General features: G+C 47.4%; 1 protein-coding gene across 1 annotated transcript in view; it reads right to left on the bottom strand.

The window, feature by feature from the left end:
- Nucleotides 1-4,272: 4,272 nt before the first annotated feature.
- Nucleotides 4,273-21,700, bottom strand: part of LOC110309056 (immunoglobulin kappa light chain-like) — a 447,110-nt gene continuing 429,682 nt past the window's right edge. The window contains exons 5-8 of the mRNA XM_029469031.1: nt 7,679-7,939; nt 6,306-6,350; nt 5,341-5,448; nt 4,273-4,753 (exon numbers count right to left, since the gene is read on the bottom strand). Of these exons, the coding sequence (XP_029324891.1) occupies nt 5,342-5,448; nt 6,306-6,350; nt 7,679-7,939 (413 nt within the window). The 3' untranslated portion in view covers nt 4,273-4,753; nt 5,341. The remainder of the gene's footprint in view (nt 4,754-5,340; nt 5,449-6,305; nt 6,351-7,678; nt 7,940-21,700) is intronic.

Genomic DNA, 21,700 nt, shown 5'->3' with positions numbered 1-21,700 from the left:
GGCCTGCCGGGGCCCCATATTCCATCTCCTGGCTTCCAACAGGGTAGTTTCTGGGTTTCTCTTGTAGCTGGGTCTCCTAAACCTGGGCAGGCAGTGCCCCCTGCTGCCTGAAGGTCTGACCCTAGACTCTTTGCAGGCAGAGAGGATCACACAAGTCTGGAGTCCAGTGACTGGCATAGGGCAGGACCCTGTGAAACAGAAGTCACTTGTCATTTTATTTTCCTTTGGAAAGAGTTTTTCCGTAGGATGTAGGGATTTTCTTTATCCCGAAAAAAAAAAAAAAAACCACGCCGAGGGAGAAATAGCGTTTTGGTGGAGTACTGCTGCCCCCGTGTGGCTACCTTAAGACACTACAACAGAGTGGGACTCCCAAGACGGAAGTTTTTCAGGTTTCAGGTTCTGCGACTTCCTTGGACCCTGAGAGACAGATGTCCACTAGGGTTATCTCTTGACATTTAAATTTCCTCCTGGAGTGGAAATGAGAGCGAATGGGGCTTCTTGTGGAAGGTATCTGTTGGGGAACGAGCCTTAGATGTGTGTGTAGGCAGCTGCCTCTTTCACAACCTGTCCAGCACAAGCTGGACTGGACATAGACTTTCTCTCTTGAACTAGGTATATAGACTTGTCTAATTTGAGGGCAATAGAGGTCAGGGGAGGGGGACTTCTTGGGAGTGGAGCCACAGTGCCTCCTCAGCCGGCTGCTGTGAATGGGTGTTACCACCAAGACCTGCAAGCCCCACCCAATGTGCTCGCCCGTGGCCTTCTTTTCTGCACCTGTGGTTGGGCTGCGGTGTAACGGCCCAGCCTACCTCTTCTGGGCACGTGGCCCGGAGAGATCTTATCTCTAACTCTGTATTTTTAACTCCTCTTTCCAGAGGATGTGGCTTCTGCGGGAAAGCTTCAAAGGGAGACCTGTTTGCCCATGTCAGCAACCATGACGTCATGGAAGTGGGAGGCTGTTCAGACCCAAACACCTGGAGGGAAGTGGGGAACTTTTTCCATTTCCTGTTCTACTTCTGGCTATTGATTCACTATCTGACCAGCTTACCCATTTCAGGGTGCAGCTGTCTGTGTGATTCTTGGAGGAAATCCTATGCCTTGTGTGTCTGTATGAAAGGAGGCCTTAGAGACAGCTGTGTTACCCATGTGGCTTTTACCCAAATCAGGGCTGGCGATCCTTCAGACTGCCCCCCACCCCCACCCGCACCCCCACCCCCGCCCCCACCCGTAGCCAGTACATGCAAGAGTCACAGTATTTGACAGGTCTCTCACACTCACCTCTGGGAAATATCCCTTGGGGACCCAGACTTCAGTCTTGTCCAGGGCGGGGTGGGCTGGATGTAGACTTCCTGCTTTGTACTAAGTAAACCGGAAGTCCTTCTTCCCACAGGTTGCTTGAGGAACTAGGTTTCAGTGGGTTTGTGTGGGTCACTGGGGAAACTGAAATGGACATTAAGTGACCTTTGGCCCTGGATGCTGGTTCTCATGTAGGACCAGAGTTTTTAGACTTTTAGAAGCCGGTGTTTCCTGGTAACTGTCCTCCAGGATTCAACAGTCATGAGGCTAATGTGAGTCTGAACTCTTCAAGGGCGCTCCACTCAAGCTCTGATTATTCTAATCGTTTTTGCCAACCTACTCTATTCCTTGCAAAACCGAGACAGTGGCTCACCTGGCCTCTGTTAACACCACCACGTTCCCTCTCCAGCTCAGGTCCCTCCCAGTGACTGTGTTGACCCTCATGGGGTCATCTGTTGGTGTCTGTTGGGTGCAAGGTACTGCACTAGGTATGGAGGACCTACTGGTGAGCAAGGTATTCCTCCTATCCGAAGGGTCATCTATAGTCCCCTTGCCAACATGTCACCTGGTAATAAAACAATATTAGATTTGATATTAGACATGAGCCTTGGGAGTTGGATTTTATGGTATACCCCAAACAAAAATGAGACAAAAATAAACCCTTGAAGCCTCAGGGGGCGGCCTGAGTGGTCAGAGCACACATCTGTCCAGCCTGCCTGTTTCTGGACTGAACTGTGACTCCAGCTGCACTGGACAACGTTGTAGAACACTTTCCACAGTTCTAGCCTTGGAACATGAAGGGTCCATTTTTTTTTTCTGCCTTCAGAGCTGGCCTGCATAAAGTCCTTGAGGGAGTAAGGGCATTTGTCTAGACTCTAGATATACCCATTTTACAGCTGGCCCTGGCAAGGAGTTTGCTGGGGTATGGGTGCGGTCTCTTCGGGAGTTGGTCCAGACGGGTCTGGGAGCAGTGGCAGCCTTGTGACCATTGTCATGTCTTCAGGTTTCCTCAGTAGCCTCTTCCAGACTAAACAGTGGGCGACCCAGAGTCTGACGTGGAAGAATCTCTGCCTGTTCCCCACACTTGTTCAGCTCCTGTGGAGACTTAGCCTCAGCTATGGGAGAAAGTTCTTGTTCTGATTGGATGGCGATTTCTCTGGGGGTGAAGTTGACTTTGATCTATCAGTGGCCTCCTGCCTGTCTTGTCCCGGCCTCGCTTGAGTTGGGGCTGGAAGCTATCTATATTCACTTCACCGCTGTGGGAGGACCTTCAGCTCCCTGCCACGTCACCTCACTCTGGTCCTTAGGTGACGTTAGGGTTCTTGTGACCTCTGGATGCTGCTCTCTGGGGGCACTGGGCTAGCATGGTTCAACTGAGGCTGGGCCTCTTTTACGTTTAGTGAGGAGGTCTGTCTTTGACTCCTATACTACCTTCTAGGCTTCTTACTCTGTCCCATTCTCACAAGGTCCCCCTTCAGCCTCCGCATTATGGCAGGCAGTTTTTAGGAGCCCGGCATCTCCTCAGCCACCCACGCTTTCTTTGCCTGGATTTTTTTTTTTTTAATAGAACAAAGTGAATTACCACTTTAGGAGCAAGGAAAAAAAAAAGACAAACTAATTTGCCCTAAGTTCTTAATGGTTGATAAAGGCTTGCTGCACTAACCTTCCCATGGGCACTTTCATCTAATACAGGGAAGAGAATGGTTTAATTAAAAGAAATTCCCAGTGGTAGTCTCTGGCATCGTGTCAGACACTCCAGGAGGGGTGTGGGGATGAGGCTCTTCGCCCCTCCTCCCGTGAGTGTGAGGGTGGCCCTGTCATGGTGGTGTTTCCTGAGACCGTCCCCGTCACTGGTCTCAGAAGGCTTCATTGTGGGCTAGAGATGAGGCAGCTTAGAAATGACGGGGTTCTGCGGTCACTCTAATCAGGGGTGGCAGGGAGAGGGAACATGGGTTTTTGCTATAGTCTCCAGTCGAAACTGACATTTCATGGCTGGTGACCCTGAAGCTCACAGGAGGGAGGGACATACCCTCGATCACACACGAAAGCTGGTCAGCCCCATCTCTATGAGAAGAAGCAGGCCTGGGAGTCACAGCTGGGAGGATTAGCCTATTTCTGGCTAGTGTGGTCATAGACACACAGTTGAACCAGGGAAGAGCTGGGTGGTGGCAGTGGGTGGGGGTGGGGGAGTCCTGGGAACTAGTAAGGACTCCCATTTGGTGTGAGCAGTCTCTGAAGTGTATTCCCATCAGAATCCCTGCCCTTGGGGAAAGAAGACTGACAGGAGAGGCTCCCTCTCTGCCGAGAACAGTGGGCTGTGAAGGCAGAGACTCTCATGGCTAGGAAGAGCTGAGGATGCCTGCTGTCTTTGGCCAAGTCCCAGACAGTCAATTTGTGAGGTAAAACACAGGTTCAGTAGCAAGGCAGTCTGATGTGAGAGCAAAGGTGTCCCAGGAGGGCAGGAGCCAGTGGGTGAGAACCTGGAGGACTTTCTTCATCCTTGGCTGGTCAAGTTCAGCTACAGGTCAGAGCCTGTCCATCAGCCCCCTGTGGTCAGCCTCTTAATGGGTGTGGCATGAGTGGGGACTCACCCCTGTAAAAGGAGCTTCCTGGCCCTTGGTACAGCTTGCTTAGTGGAATTCCCCCCCCCCCCCCCCCCCCCCCCCCCCCACAGGGTTTCTCTGTGTAGCCCTGGCCCTGGCTGTCCTGGAACTCACTCTGTAGACCAGGCTGGCCTCGAACTCAGAAATCCGCCTGCCTCTGCCTCCCAAGTGCTGGGATTAAAGGTGTGCGCCACCACTCCCGGCCGCTTAGTGGAATTTTTAAGAGGTCATTCCAAGAGGTTGAATGGAGAGGGTTTGTTGAGGTAACTGGGCAAGTGTGATAGGCACGTACTTCGGTTTCTCTCTGCATGTAAATGCCCCCATCAAAACCCAGTCAAATAGGATCACAGTTTTGGTTTTTCTGAATCACCTTTAATGATGTCATGGGCAGCAGAATAATATACAATGTGGCTCAGTACACACAGTAGCAGGAGGGTCTAGACAATGAGATAATTTCTACACCTTGATGAAAGAGTTAATATGCATTTCTTTATGGATGCTTAAAAAAATAAACCCGCAAAAAAAAACATATTTTTTACAACATTTTCCAAAGAGATTTTACAGGGGAGTCTGCCATGGGGGAGGGGTCTTCAGATCCAGGAGAAGCTCCGCCCCTGCCGTTTTTTGTGAATGGTCAGCAGCAGTGAGGGAGCTGAGTGGGTGCTGCAGCATCGCTTAGCTCTCCAGCACCCTTCCTCACAAATCTGGGAGATCCAGTTGGGATTGTGAATCAGGGCCAACCAGACCCCAGACAGCCTTCTTGATGAGGTGGGAGGGCTCCTTTTGGCTTGAAGAGGGAGCGGAGGGGTGAGGAGGATGGAGCTTGGGAGTCAGGCTCTGTCAATCTTGCAGACCTGGAGTGAGAAAGCGCAGAGGTCAGGCTTGGTATGGAGGACTAGGACCCCCAGGGGTGTGATAAGGATGAATTTGTTAGGGGCTGTGCAAGGTGACCATGGACGCATGATGACTCTAGCCAGGTGTAGGGCTAATGAGTATAGCATCTTTGAATATCAAGCTGAGAGAGCTTGCTAGGGAGAAGGCACACAGGAAGGGAGTGTACATTCCAGAAGGCAGGGCCAGAGGCACGTGGTACGTGTGCATCAGGGTCCGGAGTTTTCTCCTCCTCTGTTCTTTGGTTGTGTGAGCCTTGATATGACTTGGCCTCACTTCCATCATTTCTAAATGAGCATGACCTGAGTATCTTAGGAGAGTCACTGCTGGACCAAGGATGCTGAAAGGATTGTGTTCTGCAGCCCAGGTGTTTCAGGGCACTGTTGCAACAGTGTTAAAACTTGTAACGGGTAGTGGGTAGAAAAGTCCTGTGGGTCCAGTCTTAGGATTTAAAAGCAAATTTTAAATCCCAGGGCGATTTGCGCTCAGGGTTGGGTCTTGCCCTGAATCCACACCTCTAAGCCTTCTCCAGGCTTTGATGCCTTCTTACCTCAACTGGACCACAGCCTCAGCGTCATGAGCAGGTTAAATCCAGCTACTTTCAGCAGGAGGATTCGGAGTCCCATAACGGACAGGTTTTGAAAGTTTAGGTTCATATCTGTAAAACCAAGAGGTGGTAGCCATTAACGGTATGTGCATGAGAGGGCGGTACAGCAACTCACGACCCTGTGGACTTTCCCAAGCGCTGGTTAGGTGTGGTTGGGTGTGGGTAACTTCAACTCCCAGGTTGCACACCCCCCAAGGCAAAGGTATTTTGTGTATTCCTCCAGGGTAAGAGCATTGTGTTTTAAGACAAAAAATTTAGTCCATATAATATTCTGAGGCCCTGTACGGATGAGGGGCGGGGTGCCGGTGGGGTGGGGGGGAGTAGATGTTCAGAACTTGTCATAATGCTCTAGACCTGGGCCCCTCAGTGGAGATGTGATGACTCCCCATCTGTGGAGATGTGATGACTCCCCATCTGTGGAGATGTGATGACTCAGTAACTAGTCATGTGGAATTGAGGTGGCACTGAGACAAGACCTTTGCCTGAGGCTATGTGAGTTCTACTTCCTTTCTAGAAAGGAATTCCCCTGAGATACAGAGAGGGCCAGTGTCCATAGAGTGACAAGGTTAGTTCAAGGCTGCTCTGAAGGGACTCACAAGTTCCACAGTGGGATATGAAGTGGTTTTCTTTGGCTATTCTCACAGAGGAACCAAAACAAGAGACACCAAGGCCCGAGAGTGACTCACTGGCCTTGTGAAACTGGAGGCACCGCTTGCTAAGTACTTAGAATGGAAAATGACGTTAACCATGCTGGGGATTCAAGACAGACCCTGCGAAGTTTGGGGCAGGACTGGAAATGCTGTTCCCACCCCCAGATCCACCCCCTCTCCTCCCCTGTGCACTAAAGGTCATTACTGGCTCCTCCCCACCTCCAGCATCACTCAATGTTGGTCAGACCCTTCTCTTACCTGTTTCAAAGCTTTTCTCCGTCAACGTGGCATCACAGGGAACGTCTAAAAGGGAAAACAAAGACATTTCCTTAGATTCTGAAGTGTGTCAACTGTCCCGCCACAGGTTGTTGGTCAGGAAAACATATCACAGCTTTTCTGTGATTCTTTGGGAGAGAGCTGGGGGACATATTGCCCAAGGGTATCTGCTGGGGCAAAGGCCCAATACCCTGACTTGTGGGCATGCTTTTACTCTTTCAACAACTATGGGCTGTGCAAAGTACGTGTGGCATGGGCCAAAAAGTCAAGATAGTCCCTGAACCTGGAGGTTTCAGTCTAGAGTCCCGTAAAGACAGCAAGACATATTCACAGTGACCAGGGCCATGTATTTTCATGTACACCTTCCCCCAATAGTGTTGATGCCCAACTTTGCTCCTTTATTATCTCTTACTTAGTATAAGGTCCCATCGACCGAGATGCTCTGCCACTCCCCTTGATGCCCATTGACCGATCTCTGTGTGGTTCTATCTGTGAAACCTAAGTGCTGTTGGCCGCTGGAGTCCCGCCATCACCTGGTGGGGCTTCCTTCATCTCTCTATGTTCTCTGTCTTCTGCTGGATCTACAGTCTGCCTTCTACACACCACTCAACCTTATGTTTATTTAGTTGTTTTTGGAGACAGGGTCTTGGGTAGTCCAGACTGGCCTTGAACTTTCTGTGTAGGTGAAGATAACTTTGAACGTCTGCTTCTCTTGCCTCTACCTGTGATCTGACCCCCCTGTCCATGGCTTACAATCCATTTCCTGCAGCTTCTCCTTGTTCTCCGGATTCTCCTTTCTTGGCCTCTGACAGGGTCCTCTCTGGCCCCAGGCAGGGCTGGTCCCTTCTTATCTGTTAACTTGTCGTGCGATAGTGTTTTCTCTGAGCCTTTCTCTGAGCTGTTCTTGTCTTAACTCTGAGTTATTGCACATATTAATTGCAGCCTGGTGTCATTTACATGTCCCTCTGCTGACGGATGGTCCTCCCGGATTAGAGTGGCGCTCCCTCCTCCTCATCTGACTTCTGTACTCACACTACTTGGCAGACATAGAAATCAGGGCAGGCGGCTGGAGGGGGGGGGGGGGGTGGGCAGGAAGGGATTGGAAACTGTGCCTGGGAGAACAGAGAGGGCACTTGGCTCAAGAGAAGGCAGGAAGGTGAGCTCTCAGAATTGTGAGACCAACGCTGGGCCAATGTCCTCTGTCATGTTCTCTTGTCTGCTTTGGTGACCCGCTAGGACTCCTTAGTGACACAGGATGTGGATTTTGCTGCTTAATGATGAGGGTGAGATGACCCAAAGCAGCTTTTGGAAACCATAGATTTGAGCCAGGAGGAGACCTCTGGGGCACCACTCACCTGAACTGGGGTAGGTGGCATTGGTCTCTTTGAAGGCATCTTGGCAGGTGAAGCTTGTCTGGTTGCTCCAGGCAATGGCCCCATTGCTCTTGGAATCCATAGCTTTCATGTCCAGCACAGTTTTGTCAGTGATGAACGTTCCAGATTCCATGGTTTTCGGCACATTGATTTGGGAATCAAAGTCGGTGAACAGGCAGAGGGTACTGTCCCGAGACCGAGGGTCTTTTAACTGGTACACAGCAGGTTCTGGGTTCTGGATGTCTGTGGGCCAAGAGGACTGATGTTAGAAGATTTATTTTTTGGGTCCTAACTTAGGTCAGAACTCAGATGCTAGTGACAGGCAAGAGCGGAACTCTCTGGACTAGCCAGTCTTGTTCACAGACTTTACATTGGAAATGACAGCTTAGGATCTAGCTGCCCATGATGGACACAGGCTTAGGAACAGGCACAAGTCATGAGTGCCAGCCAAGATCTCTAGCTCTCAGTAGTTCCTCTCCACGGGGTCCTTTCTGGCATCTGGGAAAACCAGAAAGAACTATGGGACCACTAAACCATCTTGTCATTTTTCTACTTAACACGATCTTCAAAACCCCGGTGGGTCCAGTCAAACAATTTTGTTTTGGCAGGACAAACACAAGCTTAGAAAACAGAGACTTAGATGTCTTCTCTAGAGTACTCTCCCCCAGGTAGGCTGGACATTGGTGAGAAACGAAGGCGTGTGATATTTTAACATTAGGTTAGAAAATCTCTCACACTACCAGGCCATTTTTCCTCTCTTGTTGATAAATGTTTTGAATAGCACTCACACCAGAGCCCTGTCTCTACAATTTACTCCGGTCAGCCTGGATTAAATCAACAGGCAGCTGAAGTCGCAGAATTTTCACCTGTTAGAGGGACACCAGGCTGTTCTGAGAAATGACTATTTCTTCAAATAAAAATAACCGAGTAAACCACACACCGGGCACTGAACAAACGTGCCCGGCTTTCACCATGAAAACATACCACTTAGCAAACCAATCACACTGTCTCTTTATTCCAGGAAAGCGGGTGCTACCTGAAGACAATTCTTTCCTTTCTCCAAGGGATTTTGTTTTTAACGTGACTCTCTCAGACTATTTCCCCACGCCCTCCACGGTCTGAGGAGGAAGCAGAGGCTGGCCGGAGGCAGACCACCTAGAGAGTTTCCAGCAGGGCTGTGATCCAAAGCTCCTTCCCCTGTGGGTCTCCCACAGTTCTTAACTGATCACAGGAGCCAACCAGGGTGGCCTTGGCAATGCTGGCTCCCTGCTGGATCCTAAACCAAAGCAACCAGGCCCTGGTGCCATTGCTCAAGGATGCTGAGTTAAGACAAGAGCTGTAGCAAGCAAGGTACTGCCTCAGAGCAGCAGAGCTGGGTGGGTGCCGTGGTCAGACATGGAGTTCTGGCCCCTTTCAGGCAAATATTTAAGGTCTCGCCACAGAGACGTCCTAGTGTTTAGTCCCCTTCATGTTCAGCTCCATAGATACCTATTGCAACCCCACCTTTCCCCCTGAAAATGAGAAACAAATCCCCTTTAACTAGAGGTCTTCAGGGTTCCTGTCTCTCAGAGCCCTGCAGTGAGAGACATTCTATCTCTACCTGGTCAGAAAAACACATTTTTACCACTGATAGCATCCGAGGTCACTTTAGCAAGACTGGATCAATTTCTCAGCTACAAGTTCAGCTGCTCTGATTCCTAACTTGCCATCATAATTCAAAACATACAGAGGCGGCGCGTGTCTGAGTGTATAAGCGCGAGGTAGGTCCCCAGGGGCATTGCAGTGATGGAAAGAGTCCCTCACCACTAAATCTGTGCTCTGTTGTTAAGTACCGGGAACCTTGGAATGAGAGTTAGTGACACAGATCAGGCTTGGGTAGTGTCAGGAAAACAGCACCCACCGCAGGCTTGTCAGGAAAGATGGAGCACCTGTCTGCACACCAGCCCTAATGCTTCCTTACACTAACACCCCCTGATTGTCTTCCAAGGAGGCTGGGATGAACTCACCTAGAGTCTGATGAAGACGAAGGGGGCGGGGGATTCCTGACACCCCTCACCTCACATCTAGTCTGCTTACTAAACTGGATTCTTAGTGTTCTTGTGGCTGGCCCTGGATCCAATCTCTGTATTCCCTGGGACGATCTAGTATTTCTTATTTCCACTGTCTAAAAAGGTTCCTTTTATTTTATTTTATTTTATTTTTTTTGCCTTGTTCTCTTAGTCTATTTTTACTATCAGATCTGCCTACACAAGCCAAAAGGCCTGTGCCTTGTTTATCCCAAGATCAAATCTTCTTTCTTGTTGCCCCGTGGTTGGAATTCCGCCTCCCTCCTCTCTCTTACTTACACAGATCTTATCAATCTGTCAAGGCTCAACAAATCTTTTCTAGCACAGAAAGCAGCCTCAGTCTAGGGCACCTTCTCCAGGACCCTGACCCTCTGAGTCTGTTTATCTACACCAGCAGTTGCCAACCCTTAAATAGTTTGTAGGTTGTTAAATGTACAGTAGTTCTGAACATTTGTCGAGTGTCTATGCTGTCTGCGGACAGGTCAGACATCTATCTGTCTTGGGCTTTTTTATTCTCAGCCTAACATTACCTAGAGTGATAGCTACTTAGAGGCATTTAAAAGTGTCCATTGAATGATTAAAGTCATCTTTTAATGAGTTTGACCTAGAGAAAACACAGATATTTAAGATTGATAGCGATGCCTTCCCCCTTCACAGACCTCCGTAAAACAATTAGCAGGATACCCCAGTTAGCCTCTCCCTGCCATGGGAACAGCGGACATCTCCAGAGAGAGCGTTAATAACTGTGGCCTAACGGGTTGCAAATGGTGCCACTTGGGGTCACTCACCAGATATTACCGTCACTTGGGTCCCTTCCCCGAATGTTAATTTGCCACTTAGTCCTCCAGTATTCACACTGTAGGTGACACCTTTACAGAAGCCTAGGCGACCTACCTATTCCTTAGATAGAAAGAAAGTCTCTCAGGGTGGAGAATCCCAGGCCTGAGACTGAGCCCTTTTGCTGTCTTGCATTGGAATTCTGTCTCTGCTACAAACAGTCCTTTCCTCCTGCCCTGTTCTACTGTGAGGCCCCACATTGAAGTAAGTGACATGATTTCCATAAATTCAGGAGAATTTACGAGATCAAAACTCCCTGCTCAGAGCAGCAGTTTCTCGGATACTCTAATTGAAGGATCTAGATTATCAGATCCTTCAATGATTGCCAAGGGTCCAGAGCGAGGACAATGCTTCCTCAGTATTTAGTGCTGGGTGGGGTGGGCCCTTTCTAGAAACATTTACAATCCTACAGAAGAAGATACCAGAACTCAAGCCAGTGTGTCTTGGACAGAGAGGCAGAGGGAGTTCTTGTAAATTCTATCCTTGACTCATTCTACGTATATGGTAGATTTCTGAATTTGGTTTCAGCTCCAAAGATTAGTTTAGAGCTATAGCTGAATTCCCAGTCCAGGTAAGGTCTTTGAAGAAGCCTTTCTGATACCAGTCAGAGCCCACGGGGGTCTCAGGATATTTCCCTAAACTGTCCTGGAGTTCTTGGTCCCTTACAACTTCTGTTTACCAAGGAAGCTGTTGTTTTGCTTTCTTGACAACAGTATAAACCTTGTGTGGCAAGGCCATGATCAGATCATAGTACCAAGGATGCATTAGACACTCCCAATGGAGGATTTTTGTTTGTTGTTGTTGTGTGCAGGCAATGTCTCACATGATACCAAATGATGTGGGAATATCACTTTGCTGTTGGAAGTGGAAACACTATTAAATATAGCCGGTGAAGGTAGAGCCAGAATTCAGCACAGGCCTATCCTCCTCCTCACCATCTCCCTTCCTATCCTTACAAAACAGAGCACACTGGCCAGTCACGGAGCTCAGCCATTTTTACCCTTGGGGAGGGTCCTGGAACTCAACTCAGTTCTTAGAAAAGTCTCTGGGAACTGGTGTCCCCTCACCACACTCATTAGCTAATCCAGGAGTTTAACTACCTGCTGCAATAAAAGAGAATTTGTGTTTGCCATTAACCCATCTCTTCCTCCCCAAGGGCACTTAGCTAATTTCCCGAATGTTCAGGTTATCGGGTGCTGATATTATCAGCCTCGCTTGAAAGCACTGAGTATGTGCAATTCTTTAAAAAAAATTTTTCTATAAATTATCCTGTCCAGATTTTCATTTATTCAATTGGCTCTTGGCACCTCTCTGACTTAAGTACGAGAACTGGGGATATTTTAAGCTACCACCAAAGCATGTGGAAATAAGAAATGATATTCTGTGCATCCCAAGATTTGCTAGAGATTACACCAACAAGGCACCAGTTCTTTTTTGCTCCGGTCATTGGCACAATCATACTCACATGGGCACACAGCCAGTCTGGTTCCTGCTCCAAAGGTCAACTTATTGAAGCTACCAGATAACACACAGCAGAAAGGTGCTTTACAAGAATTCTAGCCTGCACTGGACCAGCCTCGATGAGACATTCGTCTCCTGCCTCAGTTTACCGATTTCCTTTGATGAAAGGGAAATCTCACCTCAGATCCCTTTTCTCAGGAGTAGCCCCATGGACCTTTCCCTCAGCCATCTTGGAGCCAGCAGGGCTTTCCTGAAAGGAGGTTACCCATTCTGGCATAGGCAACAGAGTTAAAGGTGTAAGAGGCACCTTGGGAGAGTGTGAAGAGACAGAGATTAGTTGTAAAATGATTTTAAAAAGTACACATTGTTTTCTTTTCTGACATGGTCTTGCTCTGTAGCCCAGGGCTGGCCTTGAACTCACGATCCTCATGCCTCAGTTTCTTGAGTGCTGGGATAATGAATGTGTGCCACCATGCCTGGTATGAAATGGAACTTGAGGGAAGACTGCACTGGTGACAAACATCGGCAAGGCTTAGTGACAGGACTGAGGTGTAGGAGGGCCCTCCCTTAAGATGGCATCTGTCATTCCCTAGGGTACGCATGGACTACAGTTATCCTTGCTAGGGAGTCAGGAAGCTCTGCCTCATACTGATGTCATATGGAACACAGACCCCGAAGTCTGAGAACATTGTAGACAAGTGAGACCTCTCAGTGGGGACACCAGAGAGCCTCATTCCTTCTCAATTTCTGTGAAAAAACAAAAACAACAAAAAACCAATCTAAAGCCCAGAAAGATTAGAAGCCTTGTAATGCATTCCAGTCCTGAAGACTGCTGATCAATGCTAGCATTTTAAAGTCTGCAAAATCTAACAATAAAGCAAGCCCGGGCTCCTCAAGCTAACTATTTGAGGGTAATGCTACTACGAGCCATTAATATCTCATGTATGTACATGGGTATTTATTTCGGTCTTTGGATATGCCTTCTCTAGCTCTAGGACAGGACATTAAGATTCCATTCTCATGCTAGTCTAATTTTAACCGTTGGGTTCTCTGTGCTCCGAATCGGCTCTTTCTCCTGTTCACTCCTGCGGCCACAATTAGGGGCCTCACTGGAGCTGATTGTTTCTTTCTAATGATTAGGAAACAGCTTCATTTCCTCCCCACAACTGCAGCGCACCTAGGCAGCTGAGCTGCATCTGCTTCTGCCCTTGCCAGCATCCGAGCCTCAGGGACCTGCGCACACAGGACGGTATCTTCCCAACAGCTTTACCCGCTAAGAAAGATGTCAACTCAAAAGCCTTTTCCAAACACAGAGTTTTGAGCTTCCGGCCATGGTTCACCACGTGCCTGGGAGCTGGGCATTTCAAAGATGATTGTAATGTCAGCGGGATCATTTCCTCCGTGTACCACTTTCCCTGATGGTCCCTCAGATGGACACATCTTTATCATCACATCTCTAACTTTCCTGCTAAACCCTGATTGTGCTGTGTCCTCATTACAGACGTTTTTGTCCTTTTGCCTCTTAACACTGGTTTTCCAGAAACAGGATGGGCTTTCTAATCTAGGCTCACTGACCCTTGGCAGGAAAGAGGCCCTTGGTGAAGCACACAAGCAAACAGACTCCAACAGAGGCGCCTTCCCTGGAGAGATGGGATGCTTCCCCTGCTGGCGAAGAGATTCTGTCCTCTAAGGCAATCTAAATTTCTACTTCTTGCTCTGTTGTACTCCATGTGGGTGGACTCTAGTCTCCCTGCTTTAAAGGCCTAACAACTTTCTCTGTTGGAGAATACTCACTAATGCCAAACCCAACGGGTTTTAAACAGTGATTTCCTCTCCACTGAAATCTTCCCAACATCTAAAAGGCACTTTTGGAAAAAAAAGAATCACTGATTTAGTGTGTGTGTGTGTGTGTGTGTGTGTGTGTGTGTGTGTACACACGCAAGCACACCTTGGCTGTGACAATCTGTTCAATCTGTGCACACACTCTGGATTTCCTGGTCTTCCCTCCCTTCCTCACATCTAGCAGAATGGTTAGGATACTAGAGTTGTTTAATAAGTAGCTATTGCTAAAATACTCTCTTTTCAATGCAGGCCTGAAACTTACATTCTTTTGTTATGTCTATTCATCTTGCCCTTTAACTTCTGTAGGGTCTAATTGATTTGCGTTGTTTTTGGCATTACGTAGGCTTTAACAGTCCTTCTTGTCTCTTAGCTGAGCATGGGGTTTCTTGAGAGTGTGTCCAAAGTTCACTATCTTTGGGAAGTTTAATCCATTATCTTTTATGAAACTGAATGGTAACAAAAACAAAAATAAATCTTTTGTTACACTTAGTCACAGTTTCTTCTCTGATACAGATCTAGGAACCACAAAAGGGTCTATGATGATGAAGAGATTAATTCCCTTTGGCAACTACCTTAGAAAATACACCAGTAAGCAAGCCAATGGCTGGGAATTTAGAATCCGAATCACTGGTTCAGCGTGTAAGAGAGCAGAGGGACTTACTTGCATAAACTTGGAGTCTTGTCCCGCTCCCAAAAGTGAGCTGCCCCACAACCTGTGTCCCCCACCCTAGTACAGCACAGTACAAATACCTGCCCCCAGAAAGGGCAGCTTTCCATCACCGCTCAGAGTGTCTCAGGGAACAAAACTTTTGTGTGGCTTCCCTCATGGTTTTAATATTAATTCCTCTTTCTTTGTAGGTTAATATCCAATGAACAGTCTCCTAATGTTTCTCTTTCCCTCTCCAAAGTTCGTGCACCTTGCTAAGACAAGTGTGACTTTACTTAGGTCCCCAGAAATGCTGAGCCACTCTGCCATGGCTATTATGGCCAGAGGATCAGGATGTATAAGGTTGGACCAAACCTTCTTACTTGGGGAAGGAAAAATTTACACCCAGGTAACCTTTGCGGTGTGGGGGACTTCCTTCACACTAATAATAAGTCCTTTAGTCAAGTAGACCTAACTCAACTTCAGTTGTGTTTTTCTGAGCTATGTGATCTTGGGCAACTTGCTAATAATTCCAAGTCTCTGATTCCTTATCTATAAAATGGGTCCAATATCAATTACCTATCATTAGGATGGATGAGTGTACTGATCGAAGAAGGACAGGGCCCAGTCACTGGCAGGTCAGCCAAGTTGTAAGCAGTAGCTAATTATAATTCCTATCAGTGCTTTACATAGGGAAAAGGACTGAGGCTTCTTGAAGCCAGAGGAGGCCCATTTTTGTTCAGAATTCCTCTGCATCCTGGCTGCTATCTGGGGGGAAAAGATCTCCTTGAGTGGACAGGAGATGGTGAGTTTCTTAGACAGAGGGAGGAGTAGGGTAGGCTCTGTGTCTGCTACGAAGAAAAGTTCTTCAGAGACCTGACAAGAGGAAAACCTCGGTTCTCAAAATTTGGATATTTGTCCTTTGAAGCAGAACCCTTATCCATTATTCAACGCAGCCTCATTAGACCTGACACACCGACAGTTACTTCTCTTCAGCAAAGGACTCCGTTAATGAGTGCGGACCACTCTACTCACTCACTGTAGGACGCCCTTCCCTAACATTCTGCTCACAATTCCCCAATGATTGTTTCTGCACTACTCACATGGATGAACCACGAGGCTGGTCCCTTTTCCAAACGTAGGTTTGTAGTTTCCTCCTGAGGTACACAGTGAGGAACGCCTTTGATGAAACCTATCCCCTGTGACCTCCCTTTGCCATTGGTCTTGTTGGGTTGGGGCAGCAATCCAGGGAAACCCTGGGCCCACTGGATCCCCTACCCAGTTACACTAAAAAACCTATCACTTTCTTGTCAGCACAGAAGCAGGAATATCCTAATACCACCACGATCAATCACCTTGTCTGTGTGGCAGACAGTCTGGTCATCTAGGGCTTCTGAAAGTGCCATGGGAGTTGGGACTCTAGGGGATATTACACAGGCTTGTCCTGATACACCCCTAAACTTCTGTCAGAAGCTTTCTTTGTTCTTCTCTGGCTTTCCTTCCTATACTCTGAAGGGTTCCATTCATAGTCTTCCCATTACGTGAGAGCCCCAGGCATTTGATTCCTGCAAAACCCTGTCTGACCAAGACTCTGTAAGGTTAAGGTCCTTCCTGCGACTTGTGTTATTATCCTGGAGACAGGCACCCAAGGCCATCTGATCATCTTCATTTCCAGTGACCTTGACTCAGACAGGGCCTTGTTTCTATGAAACCCCAGAGGAAAAATGCTGTAACTTTTGAAAGACAAGAGGAAATGGATCTCCTGATGCCTACTTCAGGATGGAGAAGCTCACAGAAGTCACAGCCCAGGCTGCAGCCCTAAGTTGACGTGCGCACCCCAGCCATCCTTGGCCCTTGCACGTGGCTGGCTCACCATTGATCTCTACCTGTGCTTTAGAATTGTTAGTAAAAGGCTATGTGCCTCTACTGAACTCAGGGTGAGAGGAAGGGGTTGGGGCTTGATACTGCTCTGCACTGCCCGGACCCTAGGCTGCCACAGTCACAGCAGCAAGGTGTCTCCGAGGTCCCTTTCAACACATATTTCTGTGATCCACTGTTCAGTTTGAAAGCAAGCCTCAAGGAACAGTGGGTGAAGCTTTATCAAGAAAATGAAAGTGTGGCCATTGGAGATGCTGGAGCGAGAGGGTAGGAGGAAGCGAGGCTGGAGGAAGCTTAGGACCATCTGAGAACCTCGTTTGTGAGTGACCTCACAGATGGATGGGTACGCTCTCCACTGGCCTGGAGTCAGGACAAGGAGTGATCCAGGTGAAGGAGGTTATCCTAGAGAGCACTTGTGACAGAGGACATAGCTCACTTACTTGGTAACACCACCACCTGGGTCCCCTTCCCCAAAGTAAGTCTGTTGTTGCCATAGTCCCACTCTGAGTAAGTGCTTCACAAAAACGCACACATTTCGGCTCTACCCTCTCACGGAGGAGGCACACCCAGGAAGAGGTGATCTTGAAATTTCCTGTAAGGGGTGCTATGAGGACTCAAAGGAGCCCTTGGGACGAGAGCAAACAGTGCCAGCTCCCCAGTGCTACCCACGGCCTCCGCTTCCCTCATCACAGCCACCAGTGGGCATCACTTTCTCCCTCATCTGGGAAAGGAGTCTTTATGAGACTTTGTGAAAGAAACACTCTGCTTCCGACGCGGACCTGGAGGGCGTGAGAATTTCTCAGGGCCCAAGGAGAAGGCAAACACATTTCTCACTCACATCTCCCACACGTGTGCAGAGGACCCTACTTTCCTGTGGGCAGATGCAAAAATGATCTCTCATTTTGCCAGGAAGAGCAGCACCGAGAGTAGATCCTGCTGAACATCGGTACATGCTAAGGACACGCCAGGGCACATGACTCAGGGCTGCCATGCCCTCTCTGGGCCTGAGCAGGAGCCTTCATGGCCCGAGCTCAGCTCAATCCTGTTTCTGCCCTGATCTCACTCTAGGATATTAATATTAATATTAATTGCTGATGAGCTTTTGCTTTTTTTTTTTGTCCTTAAAACGTCAGACATCTCAGTACTGAACAGAGTTGAATCCTCCCCAGCCAAGAAAAGTGGGGTCCAATTGTGTCTGTCTTCTGCCAAGTTTAAGTATCCACTGTTAACTCTGATCATCTCCACAACCCCAATTTGCTAATAAGACTGAGGGATTTTTTCTTTTCTTTTACTTATTTAGTTTTGAGACAAGGTGTCACTAGGTAGCTCTGGTTAGCCTGGAACTCACCATACAGAAAAAAAGCTGGCCTTGAACTCAGCCTGCCTCAGCCTCTCAAGCACTGAGGTCAAAGGTGCACCCCACCACACCCCGAGATTGACGCTCTTGAGATCAGAGATCATATCTCTTGTTTTCTTTCTTTTTTTGTTTTTAAGTCAACTACAGTCCCTGGTGTGTTGGTGATATTCAATAATCATTTACTAAGTTGAACTGGCTTTTAGTGAACATTATTATTGGGGGCAAAGAGGCCAGTTTTGGAAGAATTTAAAAGCTTAGTATACTCTGAGTTGGAAAGTCTAAGTGCTTAGGCAAGTGAAAAGCAAGGATGCACTTCTAAGGGAGATAATAAGGAGGCAGTGCGCACCCAAGCACTGTGACTTCCATGCAGATTTTGAGCAGAGAGGTGAGAACTGAACGAGCAAATAAGAAATCACTCAAAGGAACAAATGCCCTCCCCTGCAGGATCTTGACAGTGACTCCTTTTAAGGGGCAGAAAGAGTAATATAGCAGAAATGTGCACTCTAGGTCAGCAGCAGCGCTATGATTGCAAATAAGATAGTCCTAGCAGTGTCCCTTACACACCAGTCCACCAGCTGCAAACGCAGCAGAGCAGAGCAGAGCAGAGCAGAGCAGAGCAGAGCAGAGCAGAGCAGAGCAGAGCAGAGCAGAGCAGAGCAGAGCAGAGCAGAGCAGAGCAAAGCAAAAGCAAAGCAAAGCACCCAAGTGGTGGCTTCCACCATGTCCCAGGGGTCACTGTGACATTAATCCATACAAGGTGGCACCTGTAGCCAGGTCTGGGATTCTGACAGCACACTCAGGTTTGTTATTAAGTGTTCCAGGGTCTGTGTGCATACACCAATTTGCAAATAAGACTGAGTGAGGCTTATCATTTTAACCTTCATCTGCCCAAGACTACTGGAAGATGAAAAGAAATAAGGCAGAACCCAGTAAGAGAGTCTGCAGGCCTCATAAAAGCTCTTACTGGTACTCAGAATTCCTACTCTACATAGGACCTACTGTGGTCTTCTCTATTTATTACTATATGTCCTGTTTATTATATATTGTTTCCAGGTATGATACTCATGGATACTGTAATATAATACTATTGTCTACTTATTTTCTTATATAAACAGCACCGAAAGCCACAGGTACCTCCTTATCTCCCCTCAAAAAGACAATGAAAGACATGAACGCAGACAGATGTCCCTTCTACTGTAATATAAATCAAGTTTCTCATTGCACTCACTTGGATCAACCAACAGGCTTGTTCCTGTCCCGAAGGTAAGTTTGTAGCCTATGTTGCTCACAGTGATTTGTCCTGTGACAAAATGGGCTGTTTCCTCCACTTGCCCCTTTCACAACACAGTTGAGCATAGGTCTGGGAAGCCCACGATACGTGTTTAGTAAAATGCTCTGTAAGTTTTCTGTTCATGAATGAATCTTACATGTGGCCTGCAAGATGGGTCATTCACTCAACAGTAGTCATGGAATGTGGCTCCAGGGCCAGATCCCAGCTTCTAGACCTAGCCTTGCTCACATTGATTTTTTTTTAAAATAATATTGGATGATTAAAGCAACCCTCTGCATCTGAACTGCTTTTTAGGAAGAAAATAAGTTCTGAGTGAGATGGTTTCTAGAATCAGAGTTAAGTGGCCTGTGAGCAGTGGCTGCTCTGCCTGGGGAAGGTTTGAGGAGCAGTGATGGGTGGGGAGGGAGTCAGCCCAAGCAGTGTCTGCTGTGTCTGTCTCCCCACAGACCTGAGCTCACAGAGTGGTTGGAACGGCCCTACGCTCTGCTCTTCTGTTACGGAGAGGAGAGAACCCTTTAGAAGGAGCATCTATATCAAGACTTTCTGAATCTTTAACTCTTGGCATCGACTAAGGATGGAAAAGCTAAACTCCATGTATCTCCCTCCTCTCTGATTGGCGTTATCCTTCATTTCTAAGTGAACCATGACAGAGCCTTTGACATGAAGTAGAACAAACAGAGCTTTGAGGTCAGACAGGCTGACCAGGTTGGAATTTAGGCCTTCCAGATAACTAGCCATAGAATTTTGGGCAAAAGCTTTTCTGAGCCTCATTTCTCCTGTGCAAAATAAAAAATACTGCTTTTACCTTACAGAGCTATAGACTCACTATAGTATATAACACTATACCCACACATCATAGGCACTTATATGAAAGTTATTATCATTTCTCTTCTCTTGTTGTTGTTGTTGTTGATGATGATGATGGTGGTGGTGGTGGTGGTGGTGGTGGTGGTGGTGGTGGTGGTGTGTGTGTGTGTGGTGTGTCCCAGGAATTGAACACCCATCATCTGGTTTGTGCATCAAGTGTTTTACGTCCTAAGGTATCTCACGGGCCAGTTATTATTATTATTATTCTGTTAGATTATTGATTAGCAAGGCTATTCCATTAAGGTTACAGAATATGCTTCCTCTACTCGGAATTTGCTTCTGAAATAGTCCCACACTCTTGAATAGCATGAGCTTTAGGTTCACAAAGGAGGGAGCTTCTAAACTACAGATGTCTGCACCCTTTAGCTCCTGAGAGAGTCAGAGGCTCACAGAGGGGCAATGATGGGTTCAGTATCACACAGCGAGTTGGTGACAAATCAAATTTAGCATTTTGTCTGAAATTAGCATCCCGGAGCATGTGCCACCACCGCCCAGCTCTGGAAAACACTTGAGATTTCACAAAACTATTTGACTTATTCATAGAAAGAAAAAGGTTTCATTTTATGGCCTCGAATGGAGCAAAGTTATCGAGGGTTTGTAGAAAGGCGACAACAAAGGCTAGGTGAGCCCACATCGCAGATATAGAGAGGAAATCTCCAAGGCAAAGGTTGCTGTGAGGGACATAGCTAGTTGGTAGCAGAGAGTAGAGTGTGGGTCTCCTTGATTCTCAGTCTGTTTCCCCTCCTCTCCATTCTTGAATGCGGGGGTCATTTGATTCACTTTCTCCTTTCCTTTGGAGGTTCTGACATCTCTGAGTGCTCAGTTTTAATTAAACAAATCTCTATCAAATATTTGTATAAAAGAGCCACATTAGATATTGCAGGGACATAAAGAAACTTTGCTCTCACCATCCTTCATTTTTACCGGTGGGTATTCGTAGCGGTGAGTTTCTATAGCTATATGTGTTGCAGACCAACACTGTACAGCTAAACTTGCAATACAGAAGCTAAGAGGAACCTGAAGGCTATCCAAGGAAAGAACACGCAGTCCAGACCTTTCCCAGGAAGCTGGGTTATTTCTAGAGAAAGTACTATTTTCTGATTATTTACAGTTCTAGTCTGGGCTCCATCCTATTCTAGTGAACCCGTTCTACTGTTATTTATAGCTCGCCTCCTACTTTCTTGCTTAAATGAAGAGCCCAGGAAACGACAGCCTTAAATTCACGGATTATCAACCAACAGAACAAGGATGCTGCAGTTCCCAGGGAAAACGCAGCAAGAATGTGCAGAAACCTTAACGCAAAGGGAGACAGAGCTCAGAGGGGCAGCGTTTACCTGGGGAGACTAGAAGCACCGTGCCCTTCCCAAAGGTGAGTTTGTTGTATCCTGAGTCACACAGTAGCAAACCTCTCCACAAAAATGGCCTGCAGCATAAGGCTTTTCAGCCCGTGATATATAGTTTATAAGGAGAGAGAAAATTCATCATTTATGGAGGACATAGGATATGCCAAGCGGCTTGACAATCTACATAGATTACATCACCTCGCTGAGATGGTGACCTTGTACGTTATTATCTTGTTTAATGAATGAGGAGCAGGTGACCTAAGGCTAAGCAGGCTCCACTACTGCCACTGCCAATAAACATTCAGACATTTTGGATCTACGTCATATTTTAGCAGAGGACTCACAAATCTCAGAGAACTCTCCCTCATTCCTTGTAGTGTGGGGTTGGGAACACACACACACACACACACACACAC

This window comes from Mus caroli, chromosome 14, assembly GCF_900094665.2.
Source record: "Mus caroli chromosome 14, CAROLI_EIJ_v1.1, whole genome shotgun sequence".
Taxonomy (NCBI): Eukaryota; Metazoa; Chordata; class Mammalia; order Rodentia; family Muridae; genus Mus; species Mus caroli.
The sequence above is the reverse complement of the archived record's forward strand: the minus strand, read 5'-3'. Positions and strand labels throughout refer to the sequence as shown.